This window comes from Cladophialophora carrionii (assembly GCF_000365165.1).
Source record: "Cladophialophora carrionii CBS 160.54 unplaced genomic scaffold supercont1.1, whole genome shotgun sequence".
Lineage (NCBI taxonomy): Eukaryota > Fungi > Ascomycota > Eurotiomycetes > Chaetothyriales > Herpotrichiellaceae > Cladophialophora > Cladophialophora carrionii.
The window spans coordinates 1,000,866-1,015,750 of record NW_008481816.1 but is presented as its reverse complement, the minus strand read 5'-3'; the positions used below and the strand labels follow the sequence as shown (position 1 = coordinate 1,015,750).

At 54.3% G+C, this 14,885-nt stretch overlaps 5 protein-coding genes across 5 annotated transcripts; 2 read left to right on the top strand and 3 right to left on the bottom strand.

Moving 5' to 3' along the window:
• Positions 1–407: 407 nt before the first annotated feature.
• G647_00369 (uncharacterized protein) lies at positions 408–3,532 on the bottom strand (the record flags this gene model as incomplete). Its single annotated transcript, XM_008723772.1, has 9 exons — positions 408–508; positions 557–679; positions 736–2,721; positions 2,771–2,848; positions 2,904–3,007; positions 3,058–3,119; positions 3,181–3,216; positions 3,272–3,284; positions 3,345–3,532. 9 exons carry the CDS (start codon positions 3,530–3,532, stop codon positions 408–410), a joined length of 2,691 nt encoding a protein of 896 aa, XP_008721994.1.
• Positions 3,533–5,525: 1,993 nt separating this feature from the next.
• G647_00368 (guanine nucleotide-binding protein alpha-3 subunit) lies at positions 5,526–6,871 on the bottom strand (the record flags this gene model as incomplete). Its single annotated transcript, XM_008723771.1, has 6 exons — positions 5,526–5,625; positions 5,683–5,921; positions 5,975–6,104; positions 6,161–6,289; positions 6,338–6,683; positions 6,742–6,871. The coding sequence occupies 6 exons, from the start codon at positions 6,869–6,871 to the stop codon at positions 5,526–5,528; spliced, it is 1,074 nt and encodes a 357-aa protein (XP_008721993.1).
• Positions 6,872–10,341: 3,470 nt separating this feature from the next.
• On the top strand, positions 10,342–11,721 carry G647_00367 (mitogen-activated protein kinase hog1; the record flags this gene model as incomplete). The annotated part of the gene is made up of 6 exons (XM_008723770.1): positions 10,342–10,397; positions 10,454–10,501; positions 10,555–10,684; positions 10,730–10,773; positions 10,830–10,929; positions 10,990–11,721. 6 exons carry the CDS (start codon positions 10,342–10,344, stop codon positions 11,719–11,721), a joined length of 1,110 nt encoding a protein of 369 aa, XP_008721992.1.
• Positions 11,722–12,030: 309 nt separating this feature from the next.
• Positions 12,031–12,312, bottom strand: G647_00366 (uncharacterized protein; the record flags this gene model as incomplete). Its single annotated transcript, XM_008723769.1, has 1 exon — positions 12,031–12,312. One exon carries the CDS (start codon positions 12,310–12,312, stop codon positions 12,031–12,033), a length of 282 nt encoding a protein of 93 aa, XP_008721991.1.
• A 1,164-nt stretch (positions 12,313–13,476) lies between these two features.
• On the top strand, positions 13,477–14,879 carry G647_00365 (uncharacterized protein; the record flags this gene model as incomplete). The annotated part of the gene is made up of 6 exons (XM_008723768.1): positions 13,477–13,576; positions 13,624–13,721; positions 13,772–13,803; positions 13,851–13,999; positions 14,052–14,641; positions 14,739–14,879. 6 exons carry the CDS (start codon positions 13,477–13,479, stop codon positions 14,877–14,879), a joined length of 1,110 nt encoding a protein of 369 aa, XP_008721990.1.
• Positions 14,880–14,885: the final 6 nt, after the last annotated feature.

Here is a 14,885-nt window from a genome sequence, read left to right as displayed (position 1 = left end):
GCCGGTGAAGACTCGGGCAAGATGCGAGATCACGGCCGAGGCCCCGATACGCTAGCCGCATTCGGCAGAACCGGCATCTTGGCATGTATCAGCCTCAGCACCTGACTTGGACACTATGGAATTTATTGTACCAGAGTAATTAGAAGAGATTGACTTTTGTATGCCTTCCATTGCACAGGCTCGTCGTTGCTCATCAACAGTACGTCAATCCGCCGTTGCATCCATCGCTGACCGTCACGAGTCTAGGTTTTGTCTTGGTCTTGGTCCACCACGCCCATCCGTCCCCTGCCCGGAGATTCTAAACTCGGCGCATGGGAAATGCAAGGACAGTCCTATATTCCCAGTCTGGTGCCGTCTCCCGCCAAAGTTCAACAAGAGGCTGAGCCGCCTCTATTCCGTCGCTCACTCTACGTCTCCAACCCGGTCCGTGATCTGACCTCATTCTCCTCTTTGACTTGGAGCGGTTCAATGTTCCAGATGCTGTCGGCGTATTCATTGATGCATCGATCTGAGACCCAGTCAGTAATCATCTGTCAGGATTATCATGGCGACATACCTGAGGTGAAGAAGCCCATTCGGGCCACACTGATGATCGACTTGCTCACCCAGGAGTCCTGGTCCTTATAGGCCTCGTCGATAAGGTCCTGTGTCTGGCAGTAGCTGTTGAAGTCATCGCTCACTGTTTTTCCCCCGTGGTCAGCTCATTGTTTACGGTCTGGAGACAGCGGGTCTTACCAAGGTAGTAATCTCCATGCTCGACGATGCCACTGATCAACGCACCAAACGCACCCTCGTCGCCGAATGTGCCCTTTTTGATGAAGTCAAACACCTTCAAGAGCTCGGAATTAATCTGGTAGTCGCCGTAGAAGTGGTGGTGGCGCAGATCCTCCACGTCTTCCGAGAGATTGCCGAACAAGAAGATGTTCTGCTCGCCGATTTCGCGGGTGATCTCAATGTTGGCACCGTCGAGGGTACCAATGATCAACCCGCCGTTCAAGACGAACTTCATGTTACTCGTGCCTGACGCTTCGGTGCCAGCGGTCGAGATGTGCTCGCTGATATCCGAAGCTGGAATGATGATCTCGGCCTTGCTGACGTTGTAGTCCTCGAGGAAGACAACTTTGAGCAGGTCGCCGACATCAGGGTCCTTGTTGACCACATCCCCGACCTTGTTGATCAAGTGGATGATGGTCTTGGCCATCCAGTAACCCGGTGCCGCTTTGCCGCCGAAGACCGATACCCGGGGAACAAGCTTCTTGCGCTCTTCGGGCGACATGGCCTTGATGGCCATATAACGATGAATGACACCGAAGATGTTGAGTTGCTGGCGCTTGTACTCATGGATTCGCTTGACCTGGATGTCGAAGAGAGCCTTTGGATTGACACTGTAACCTTTGGTCTTCTGGATGTGCTGGGCAAGTCGGACTTTGTTGGCATACTTGATTTCTGCCCACTCCTTCTTGAAGTCCTTGTCATCGACGTAGGGTTCGAGTTTGTTGAGCAGCGTCAAGTCCTTCAAGAACTCGTAGTTTCCGAGCTTCGATGCAATCAGTTCCGACAGGCGCGGGTTGGCTTGGTGCAGCCATCTTCGCGGAGTAATACCATTGGTGACATTGGTAAACTTATCTGGGCCGTAGACCTTGACAAAGTCCTTGAAGATGGTAGTTTTGATCAGATCCGAGTGCAGTTCGGCAACGCCGTTGACCTTGTGCGAGCCAATGATCGCCAAGAATGCCATGCGGACCATCTTGGGCTGTGATTCCTCGATGATGGACACTCTGCCCAGCAGATCTCGATCCTTGGGGAATCGGCGTTCGACCGATTGAAGGAAGTAGAGGTTGATCTCGTAGATAATTTGGATGTGACGTGGGAGAAGGTTTTGGACCAAGGGTACGGACCATTTCTCCAACGCTTCGGGCAACACTGTGTGGTTGGTATAGCCAAATGTGCGGGTGACAATATCCCAGGCGGCATCCCACTCCAAGCCCTCCATGTCGATCAGAATCCGCTGGAGTTCGACAATTGCAAGTGTGGGGTGAGTGTCATTCAGCTGAATGGCCACCTGATCTGGGAACTCAGACCACTTGCGCTTCGACTTCTTGAACCTGCGCACAATGTCGTGAAGAGAGGCGGCGCACCAGAAGTATTGCTGCTTCAGCCGGAGCTCCTTTCCACGTTCAAGGTTGTCATTTGGATACAGCACGGCCGAGATGGTCTCCGCTCGCTGCTCATCCGCCACGGCACTCTCGTATTCGCCCGAGTTGAACTTGGCGAAGTCGAACTCGCCACTGGAGGCTTTGCTCGACCATAGACGCAGGTTGTTCACGGTGGGGGTTCCATAGCCTGGCACTGGCACATCGTAGGCTGTCGCGGTGACGATCTCGCCATCTTGCCAGGACACAATCTGCTTTCCCTCGTCGTCGGTGTACTTGTTGACCCAGCCGTAGAACTGCACGTCAACCGTGACGTCGTGGCGGGGAAATTCCCAAGGGTTGAAGTCGAGCCAATAATCCGGGATTTCAACCTGGTAACCGTCCTGAATCTCCTGCTTGAAGATGCCATATCTGTAACGAAGGCCGTAACCCCAGGCGGCGTAATTCAACGTGGCCAGGCTGTCGAGGAAGCAGGCGGCCAGACGACCGAGACCGCCATTGCCGAGAGCCGCGTCGTGCTCTTGTTCAATGATATCTTCGATACGGAAACCAAGATCGGCGAGACCCTCTGTGCCCTTGTCAGCTTGCGAAATCCAGCAGCCTGAGATTGAACACACCTTTGGCCACATTCTTCAGTCCGACGTTCAGCATTGCGTTGTCCAGCGCCCGGCCCATCAAGAACTCGAGGGAGAGGTCTGCGAGGTATGGATAAGCATTGTCACGTCCACCCCCCTCATTCCGGGCACATACAGTAGATTCTTTTCTGGTCGGCAAAGGTTTGTCTCTGTTGGGTTTTGTTCCAATCGATAATGAGACGGTCTCGAAAGGCCAACGCCGTCCCGGAGTAGGCAGCCCTGCAGCATGATCAATGGTAGTCAAAGTAGGCTCGATCGGCAAGACCTACAGCTCATCGCAATTGAAAAGGGATCTTGCCAAGGTAGTTTCAATGTGTTTGACAGCCTCTGCCTGTCGTGCAAAATCAGCCGCCCTACCCTCCTCAAGGGCCCAGGAATTGTATAGAACGCACCTCGAACTCTTCCTTTGTGGTGAAACCGCGTGGGGACTGTGACCATGGCATTAGAGAGGGTAAACGGCCGGCGCCAGCATCTCAGACATACAAATTTCCTCCATCTGTTGTGCAAGTTGTCAGTGGCGGGGCAGAGAAAGCGCATCGCGGGGCTATCAACTTACGCCTCTCGCATGTGCTCGGGAATGCTCGATTCCACCGCCTTGATGTCTCCCGCACCAAAGCCCGTGGCGGTTCGCTTGTGCTTCGGCCTCGTGAAGCCGGGACCGACAGGACCTGCCAAGGTAGAGATGGGGGCACTCGTCGAGGGCTTGCGCTCCCGAGGGTTTTGAGCGGCAGCTGCGGCAGCCATCTTGTCAACGGGCTCAGAAGGGCGGGTCGGGGAACAAGTGAACAAGACACACAAAGATAGGAATGAGATAAAGGATACGAAGCGTAGGGAGGAAAGTATGGAGCAGGGCGGTCAAGAAGAGAGAAGACAGCGAGAAGAGGACACAGGGTTGGTAAATGATGTGATGTGCTGCTGCTGCTGGATCAGACGGGAAGGAAAGCAAAGCTCAAGCTAACTGGAGCTCTTGCTGGTGCTTTTCCGCTGGTCCAAATGCAGTAGTATGATGATTGCCATGCAGCAGCGTCAAAGCAGCGCCCATGCCAAAGCGAGCACGAATGGTCGCCGAGTAACTGGGTCTCGGCTGGGGGATGAGGATCCATCATTCAGCATTTGTGGTGCATTAGTGACATGTCAGAGTACCCAGGCCTGGTCTCTGCTCAGCAGGGCCCTCGACGCTCCACGGCTGCGATCAGGGAATGCGGCGAGCACGACGTCAATGGCACGGCTATGTTCTCTAGAGCTCTTCCACTATGAGCCGCAGGAAGCGGTGAGCGAGACAGGATCCCCATGTTTACTGCATGACTGCATGTTCAACACCTGGGCCTGCAGAGAAATGGATGCGCGGGACCTAGAGGCTCTTTTTACCCCGCCTCGTGAGATGCCACCTGGGGGGAGAGTTTCAGGGCAAGGGACAAGCTGCTGGCATGTGTCGCACGTTGAGCACATCAGGAACAGCCATGAGATTATTTTCCGCCTCAATCTGTTTTGCCGGGCGATCATCGTGATCTGGTTGTTAGCTGCGATCTTCGCTGTGAAGCTGCACATGCCAGCGGGAGTGAGGATGAAGTGAAGAGAGTGGGCGCCACCACTGCATGGCGGGGTAGACACCAGTGCGAGGCGACAAACAAGGATACGCATGATATCGACCTGTCCACACTTGCCCGGGGCACACGAGCCTATGTCATTGGACACAATTACCACCTCTCACTAATCGAACACGACTAGCTAGAGTCCAGTGTCTGCGTGGGGGAGCGGCCGGGAAGAGTACAGTACCCAGTACGTACTAAAAGCACCTGCTCCCACGCCGATTCTGTTATGTACAACTGTCAGTGGCCCGGCGTTGCCATACAGTATGTCAGGAAGCATATCCCCATCAGCGTACATTTGTGTAGCGACAAGTGGCGCTGGGACAACGCAAGGCTGTCGTATGAATGTATCCATCACACCACCGTTGTGCTATGCTTCAGCTCGGGTTCGCATGCTGAGGTCATCACTCCCACTCCGAGACCTACCATCGTGCATCTCCTGTAATCAGCCGCTTGCTTCGTAACTGCTTTCCTCATCCGGACGGCCTTGTACCAGATTGTTCCGTAGCCGTTGATCCCGTGGAACGTCTGCGCATCTACCCAGGTGGGAATAATATCTTTATTATGAGTACACGGCGACGATTGCGGCCTGTAGATGCCATATCCACATCTTCTGCGCTCCACCAGGGGTTCAATGGTCTGCCTGCTCTCGTGCTGTCCGACAGATGATCGTTGTCGGAGGCGAAACATGCCGGCAAGCGACCAGTTCGACGGAGCGATCGAAGCCGGTATGTCGAAACTTCCTACATTTCGCTTCGCCGGAACCCGTTGACAGTGGCTCAATACCCAAATTCGGCCCTCGTCCGGACTCAGGACAGCAAAACCTATTGCCGTGGCGGCCAGCTCCATGCAGTGGCAACGATCCTGACGGGCTCCCTCCCTCTTCCTCGCGAGCAAAGAAAACTATTGCAAAAACGCCAAACTTTTTGCATCAAAAGACCAAAAGGCGCGGAGACCGCAGCGACAACAATCCAGGCCTGAGTACCACTGCCAAGCAAGAACGCGACCTTCGGCGGCAGGAAAAAACAGAGGCGCATACTGATGGCGCCTTTCCAGTCCGTCATGACTCCCATTCATCACATGACACGCTAGACGCCGGGGAATAAATGCATAACTCGAGGTGAAACAAACATGGAGTGGTCGTGGCTTCATAATATTCCAGAGTCTTTCAGCGCGTTTTGTAATATGGTCTCCTTGACCGCGGCGAAGACGAGCCGGATGTTCGTGGTGTCGGTAGCTTGCGTGAGACTGAAAGACTCGGTTAGCGAACGTCTGCCGGAGTCTTGCTCCTCGGCTATCACTCACTGGGGATAGAGGTTGAGTTGCGCCCGATTCACCTGATTAAACCGCCACAGCAGGTACTTGGCGGCCCGATTGACGTCGTTGCCGCCAGAATAATCAGGAAAGTAATTCCCCAGGGGTGATCGACCGAGCTTTTCTTTGAACAGATCGACCTTGTTGAGGAACAGAATGATGCTGGTCCTCATGAACCACCTCGAATTGACCACGGAGTCGAAGAGCACCAGACTTTCCATCATCCGGTTCTGGAATGTCCGTCAGCGACCCGTCCCACGTTTTTGCTCCGAGATCTGCATACCTGATTCGATTCTTCCAGCAACACTTGGTCGTATTCACTCAGTGCCACGCAGAAGATGATTGACGTGACGTTCTCGAAGCAGTGGATCCATTTCTTGCGCTCACTTCGCTGCCCGCCCACATCAAACATACTGACACATGTTAGCCACTCGTCCTGCCAAGTAAGCTTCATCCGGCAGATACTGACTGCATGCTCAGCTGGCCCATGGTAAACCTCGTCTCGTATATTCCGGTCGTCTTTGTCCGTGCTCGCAGTACGTCGGCCTCGTTGGGAATATAGTCGGGCGCTGCCAATCTCCGGACCTCTTCGAAGAAGCTGTAGAGAAGTCAGCAAGTGGCCGAGGACGGGATTGCGACCACATACTAGGGGGCGGAGTCCATCAGGTAGAACTCGCTCTGTCTTTCCATCGTTTTAGTCGCCGCCGCATCTTTCCATATGGCTTGCACAGCGTCGGCAACTTTGGGATCCAGTGTGGTGTCAGGATCCGGATCCACATTGAACTCCATTATGTATTCGACGTAGTCCTTGACAGTTTGATCCTCCGGTTCGATTTCGAATTGCTGCATTGCGCCGATTAACGCCTTCATGCAGTCGATCAGGTTTTTGTAGATGGTGAGCCGATACAGTGCCCGCTCTTCCTGCGTGTAGCCATTCTGGTGGATGATCTTCATCTGCTTCACAATTGTCGACTTTCCGCTCTCACCGGACCCTATCGTAGGCATGTGTCAGTCTTCGACGGGCAACACAATTATCACTGCTTCGCATACCCAGCAGTAGAATCTTGCATTCTCGCCGTAATCTGCGGGAATCTTCCTCGAGTTTCTTGTCTATAGCCTGACTCCTCTTCTTCTGTTCCGTATCTTCGGTCGAAGCCTCCTTGCTCCCGCATGCACCCATATCGACGGCAACCTGCGAGTTGTAGCGCAGCGACAGCGGGAGCGCTGCAGGAGCAGCGCCAGTTGCGGCTGCAGCTGCGAAGGGAAGCTGCACGGGCTGTCTGCTCTGGCTGCGGCCTGATTGCGGGGAAACTGGCCACCGTTATTGGGTCGAAAGAGCGACGGACGATGCACCGTGAGCGCGAGGGAGAAAGCCGAGGGGTCGAGGGATGTGTGCGCGGGTGGTGGTAGCGGAGGGCGTCGATGACCTCGTTGATGTTGGTGATGGGTGGACGGGGCCGAGACCAGGATTCAGTTGGTTGTGGAGCTCGACTGGAACGCCTCGAAAGAAGGGCAACGAATGCCGGCCTCGCCAGACTGGCCGAGCACGGGAATAGCTGGGAGAGGTATATGCACAGGGATGTATCAGGATATTGCTGCTGCCTCACCGCAACGGTGCGCCAGAGGCCGAGACGGTAGGGTGGAAGCAGAGAGACGGACGAGCACAGCAGCAGGAGCAGTGGCAGTGGCAGTGGATAGCTGACGAGAGGGACGAACGGGAATCGTGGAGAGAGCGAGTTTGCCTCGTGCCAGTGCCAGGTGCCAGAGCCACTCTCGAAGGGCTAAGCGGAGTAGCCGAGAGCGGGAAAGCTGGGCTACATAGACTCGTAGCGGCCAGTAGCTTACTGAATACCGTCGGGCGCTTTATCTTTGACTCGCATTATTCATGGACTATTTGATCTCGCTGGTTCTTATTGCATTCGAGTGTCTCTCCTTGGTAGGACCGCCGTGACTGCCCTCCGCCGTGTCTTAGAACGTGCCGGCACAGGGCGATTCGAGGGCCAGATATAGGCGAACGCTTGACCAATTACGCCTGCATAGTGCAGTGTGAGTTGTCGCAAACTCGCTCCGAGGCTCCTCGTCCCGTTGCACACGAGTCGTAGTCCTCTTTTGTCCGGTCAGTGCCCGCTTCGATCGACTCGAGTGACGTGTCGCTGCGCGGCGTCCTCGACCTGGAAAGTAGAAATAGCTTGAGAGAGTCTCTGCCGCCCATGTCATCACTACGCTCCTGGAGATGACACATGATATGCCTCATGATCACTCAATTCTCCGAGCCAGAAGCAAAAATGGTGTTACTCCATAGCTCGGTATCCGCCTGGCTAACACTACTGAGTAGGTATTCAGGCACCGCGGGAAGAGGGCGGGATTAGCCCTCTCTGGGTTCCTGGGCTTCCCGAACAGGAGAGACTTCCTCATACGCACCAGGACGCTCTGTCGGTTTCCCTGCCTTGATGGAGGCCTGTCTCTTAACCACGCTCGAGGTGGGAAGCTCCTGTCCGGCCGTCTTTTCTCAGAAAGTCAATCGTCAAGCAGTGCACATCACAAGCAGCAAAAGGAAACAATGCATTCCAACTTAGGGGCAAGTACCCATGGGAAATCTCCGAGGGTCTGGGCCTGGGCACGCAGGGTTACACCTTCGCGGAATTATCTTTTCCTTCTGTTCTTGGTCTTGCGGCTGGTCCACATACAATTATTGCGGTGTCTCCTCCCAAGACGGGGATCATAACTCAAGCTCTGGAGTTGCCACCTGCGTGCTCGAAAAAGATATTGCACCAACATGAGCCTCGACAACACGACGGCTCTATGAACGTCACCGGACGTACAACTTGGGCTCTTGGGAAAGGGCGCTGTTGTCATAACGCGTTCGGCCGCGAAACACTCTTCAGGGATATGCGACGATCAATCGTCCTCACGAGGCGGAACTGTGCAACAACAGGAGCGAGCAGGGGGCTGGAATTGAAACGTAAGTCATTGCCACAGGCACGCTCTTGTTTAAGGCCAACTGTGAAACATCATTATTGAACTCCGGTGGTGGAGGCATATCTGGGTGTTCTACTCAGTCGCATGGAGACATCTTCTTAGGTTCTGTATGTGCACGTGAGCTCCAACCGGACGAGTGTGGCTCCATTGAGAAAGGTGTCTGTACTGAAGATTATCCCTCCCATGGCGTATGTCATGATAAGACTTTCGTCACGAGAAGAAGGACTGGGAGGGACGCGGTACAAGAGAGTGGCTTGATCAATCCGCGAGCAGTTCGGGTATAGGCATATCACATCTCTCACGCAGCTTGATCAGAAACAACCAGGCCGTCAGATCACCATGAGTACTAGCAGATCGGATCTTGGGAATTCGGCTCCTGAGATAGATGCGCCCTCACTGGTCATTGCCGAAGAAAGGAACATCCGGAATCACTGAGGAGCGCACGCATGAATCAAATCTGTTGATATTCAGGACAACGACAGCTCGCTGCGTGTAGAAGACTGAGTCTGGACAGGAGGTTGCATAGTTACCAACAAGGTGAGACTATCAGTGGTTCACACCTTTTACGCGTGGCTCGCTTGACAAGGCGTTTTTGGTTGTTCCAGCGGTGTGACGATCCGTGAGACGACCGATCGGAATGATACGAGATCTGACTAAGTAGAAGTCCGGAATCGTGGTGAAGGAGCATCCTCTGTGCAGCCTGCCAAAACTGGCTGGATGATTTATCCGGCCACGCTCCAGCTGGAAGATGAGTTGTGGCGAGCCGTGCCTGGTGGCGCGGCAGTCGCGGTGAAAACTGAACAGCCGCGGCGCTGGAACCGTGAGGTGGTCAAAAATAGTGACCCATGGAAGAGTGAGCTGCTCTTGTACCTCGTAGCCAAAGCCGTGTCCGGAGTATGGTTCCGGAGGTGCCTGCGCCCACAAGAAGAGCTTACCCGGGGCAGCCTGAGTTCGAGCGGCTGAAGGAAGGTTGGAAGGGGATCGGATCGCCCGATCGAGGGGCAAGTTACTGAAGGAGAACTGTGGACCACCGGGATTCTATCCCACCGCCTACCGAGAATCGTGATGGGCATGCCAGTCCCAGTACTCCGTATGAGATCGTCATCTTTCCAAGCGGCAGCGCAGTGCCCTAAGCAGTCCGCCTAAGCCCGTTCCAGCGAACACAGAGCCTTAGTAACCATCGGAATAGGTGGTGACCTGAGTTGCCCCACGCTGCTCGCTGCCTCCTCAGAGTTCTTCTTGCATGCTCCTCGTCCCAAAGCACATGAAAGCTCTGTTGACGGTTCGTGACATTGGCCACCCGTACCAAGTCACTCGCCTCGTCCGAGTAGCAATTTTTCATCCTACACCTGCTGGCGCCACTCGCGCTTGAGCCAGAGGTTCGTGGCTCCCAGCCGCCGTGGTCCTTTCACAACTTGATCTCTAACTGCAACGCAGGACCATCTGAAACGTCTTCCCAGTTTCCAAAGTACCGGCACCCTCACCGTCAATCTATCATCCTCTTTTCTTCTCTTTCTCCTGCCTCGACCTCGTCGGCAAGCGAGTAGCTCTTCACTCCAGGTTGCGCCTCCCCACCGCGATCACTTCCGACAACCTCAGCGTCCCACGACCACGTATCTTTTTCGTCCTTCAACTGGCTGCCGCTGGCTTCTACTTTGAACATCTCACAAAATGGCGGAGTTCGTGCGAGCCCAGATCTTTGGGACGACCTTCGAGATCACGAGCAGGTACAGAGGACTTGAATTCGAATGCTGGGATGCCCAATTGATTTACTCGTGACAAGGTACACCGATCTACAACCGGTTGGCATGGGAGCTTTCGGACTTGTCTGGTGAGCACTGGTGCCGCTGAAGAGCGATAGAACACGCGTTGACAATCATCAAGCTCTGCGAAGGACCAGTTGACTGGCCAGTCTGTCGCGGTCAAGAAGATCATGAAGCCCTTCTCCACACCAGTCCTGGCAAAACGCACTTATCGAGAGTTGAAGTTGTTGAAGCATCTCCGGCACGAAAATGTGAGCCAGACCGTACCGATAATGTTCACGATGCTAATTGAGCAGGTCATCTCTCTCAGTGACATCTTTATCTCCCCACTGGAAGACATGTATGCCGAAACATGGTACCCCCCCTCACTCGCCTAGATGCTGACTTTGGGCACAGCTATTTTGTGACGGAGCTTCTGGGCACGGACCTTCACCGTCTCCTGACTTCCAGACCGCTCGAGAAGCAATTTATCCAGTACTTCCTTTATCAGATTCTGGTATGCCGATCACCCGGAAGTTCTATCCGGTCCACGAGGGTCACTAACAATCACGTGCAGCGCGGCTTGAAATATGTTCATTCGGCCGGTGTGGTGCACCGAGATCTGAAACCCAGCAACATTCTCGTCAACGAGAACTGCGACCTCAAAATCTGCGATTTCGGGCTTGCTCGGATCCAAGATCCCCAAATGACGGGTTACGTGTCGACCCGGTACTACCGAGCCCCGGAGATCATGCTTACCTGGCAGAAGTATGATGTCGAAGTTGACATCTGGAGTGCTGGCTGCATCTTCGCCGAAATGCTGGAAGGCAAACCATTGTTTCCAGGCAAAGACCATGTCAACCAATTCTCCATCATCACCGAACTGCTTGGAACCCCTCCGCAGGATGTGATCGAGACCATCTGCAGCGAAAACACGTTGAGATTCGTGCAGTCCTTGCCCAAGAGAGAAAGGCAACCCCTCAGTTCGAAGTTCAAGAACGCCGATCCTGCGGCCGTGGACCTCCTTGAGAAGATGCTGGTGTTCGATCCTAAGAAGCGGGCATCAGCAGCGGGAGCCTTGGAGCACGAGTATCTTTCGCCTTACCACGACCCGACAGACGAGCCTGTGGCGGACGAAAAGTTCGACTGGTCGTTCAACGATGCCGATCTCCCTGTGGATACCTGGAAGATCATGATGTACTCGGAAATCCTCGACTATCACAACATTGACAACGGAGAGACAGAACTAGGAGGCAAGCCTTTGACGGTGGAGCAAGCTCAGGCTGTCAACCAACAGGTAGTTCAGTAGAGTGCCTATCTACAGACTGGGGCTAGCATAAAATAAGGCATGCGATCAAGACCGCCGAGGTTGCTCCTCAGTGAGCATGGATTGAGACGAATACCACGAACCACGAAACGTTTTTGGTGTAGCAAGAAGCATACACGAAGTTCGAGCCATTGCAGATTCATGTTTTCTCTGACGCCCAGCGGTGCTCGAGTCGGTTTCCATAGAGGTTGTTCAACATCGAGTTGATGCACCGGTACATGCCCTTGATATTTAATAGCATCGATCGACTTGCTCACAGCGGCTCTGTTCAGTCATCGCGATCTATCACCCCTATTTGTCTTTTCCGGTCGGCGGTCTCTCTGCTACCGTTGCCGACTGCCCTCCATGGTCCTGGTCTTGGTTCCTGTCACCAGCTTTCCCGAAGAGGTGCTCCCAAACGTTGCTTCTCGTCTTGGCGTCGCCGAGGCGCGCATCGTCGAGGTATAATTTGCCGGTGGTGGTTCCCCAGGCCACAATCCGGGTGCAAGTGGCGGAGGGCGGCTGCTTGTTTTCTTCTTTGCTCGATTTCGCGTCGCCCCTCGTGTTGGCTGGGGTATCCGTAGATGAGGACATCTTTGATATGAACAGCCGTGATTGCGATACACTGTAGTTCTCCAGGTGACCGACTGATGGACGGCTGTGCCCTCCAGCCTGTGGCTTCAAAGAGGACGTTTGTGGTTGATCAGGTATGTTTCCCGTCGTTGTCTGCCGTCAGGAACAAGGCGATTGCGGTTCAAGGACGAACGCTGCGGTGCTGCGGTGCGCTGCCTGGCAGCCATGTCACTGGATCAAGTCGCGTTCGCAGCTAACTCTTCACCCAGCGCGGTACCTTCATTGCGCGGTCACATCTCATCACGACCTCACAAGGGACCCTTGTCACGCAACAAGACCGCAACACAGTAAACAAAGTGAATATCTTTGTGAGGTGACACAGACTCACTGCGTCAAAAGCTGAGGCAGCCGTGCGATTCCCCGGTGAGGCTCATGGAAGGCCATGTCGCACTAGCAATAATATTGCCAGACTAGGCATCCATGGCGTCTTTGTGCTGCATTTTCTAGGAGCACCGCCACTGTGCTGATGCATAGTTCTGCGAGAGGTATTCAGTCTCGTGGCCATGGACGGGAGAGAGCGTTCGGCCACCACATGGGTATGTCCGACGTAAGGCTCGCTTGAGATAGACAGTCTGTACTGTATGTACGGAGGACCGAGTACGGAATAAAGTAGCCGGATTTGCCTCGGCTCATTCAAGCAATGAGCTCTGAGTGAAGACAGCCACACGTCCTTTTGTCGGACTTAGTACTCCGTACTGTAGTTAATTACATTTCAGCGAGTCAGCACGTGGGGGACAAGCACTGGCATCTTGTTAACCCAATCTCCCGAGGCCTGCTTCCCTCCCCTGTTTAGGGCATCCAGCAGCACCAATGATCTACTCCGTACGACGCAGGATGTACATATACACCCGGGAAGACGGAAGACGCTGACTCGGCTTGGACGTCTGACATCCTCCATCTCGATACCTGGTACTCCAGCATCTACTGGGTGTTAGCCTCGAATTTGTTAAGCTCGGTCATCCTTGAGTAATCGAGTATTTCTCGAGGCGACCTCTCTAAATCCACCGACTACGATTCTCAAACACCTCGGTGACCAGACCAGCTTTTCAGGCTGCCATCATAATCTTTCCACCACGGCTGCACCAACGGTTGACTTCCTCATCGCCACCAGCACGAGCCGACAATATGACTGCACCTCCAACAGCCGACCAGGCTCTTTCCACCCCGATACACCAGGTCTCGTCCCTGGAGAAACTGGATGTGTTCCCAGGACTGCTCTCGATCGGTAAGACTGACTCGCTGCCTGGGTGTTCCGAGCCTGATGACTGGCAGTGGGAACCGTGTTGTACACGGCGGCGACAGCTCCGTTCCGTGGAGAGTCGGGAGCCTACACATATGGACAACATATCGGCTTCGCGGCCATTCGGAAGGTAGACCACAGCTGCCTCCAAGCCCGCTCATTCTTGCTGACGGGTGCTAGATGGTGCAACGGCTCAGTACCCTTCAGCTCCAGTGAGTGGCCTCAGCTCCCCGGTCAAGGACTCGGCTTATGCGCATAGATACATCGGCGCTCCTTTCTCCAAAGTCTATGAGAAGTGGTGCAAAGACACCGGCATGCAACCCAACTTCGTGACGCTGAAATCAGGAGTCAAAGCGTTCTGGGTCGGCGATCCGCAGACGGCCAAATACATCTGCGTCTACTATCATGGTGGGCGCAACGTTGTGCTGTAGTCGTGGCACATCCACTGACCTTTGCACAGGCGGCGGCTTTTCGCTCGACGGTGACGACACTCACCTGAAATTCTGGCATGGCGTCCAAAACGATGCCAAAGCTAGCGACATCACCATCGCGTTTTTGTTCCTCGAATACACACTTGTGCCGCATGCGACCTATCCAAAGATAATGTACGAAGCCGTAGAGGCAGTCAAGTACGTGATGGAAGACATGAAGCGGCCAGCCTCTCAAATCATCCTCGCCGGTGATTCTGCCGGCGGCAACATGTGCCTGGGAGTTCTCTCCCAGATAATGCATCCTTCGCCTGACTTCCCGGAACTCAAACTGGGTGAAGGAGAGAAGCTCAAGGGCATCGTGGCCGTCGCACCTTGGGTTAGTTTCCGTTTAGACTGGCCGAGCGAGGTCAAGAACCGGTACAAGGATCTTGTTTCCCAGTACGCAGGGGGCAAGTGGTCCAAGGACTACCTCGCCGGGCAGCCGACAACGCCATACGCGGAGCCGCTTACTGCGCCGGCTGAATGGTGGAAAGACGCAAAGGTCGAACAAATCCTGGCCGTTTCCGGCGCCAACGAAATCTTGCTCGACAGCATTAGCGAATGGGTGGAGAAGTACAAGGTAAGTCGGGCTCTCTCTCTCTCTCTCTCTCTCTCTCTCTCTCTCTCTCTGCTGTTGTGTAGACGCTGCGGGATTAATCGCTGACGGTGATCTGAAGTCTGTAAATCCCGACAACCTCACATACGTGATCGGAAGCAACGAAGCACATATTGCACCCATCATCCACTTGCGTTTCAACGACACTGCCGAGACAGAGCAAGGAAAAGCCATCAAATCGTGGATCAAAGCAAAGTTGTGATCGAAG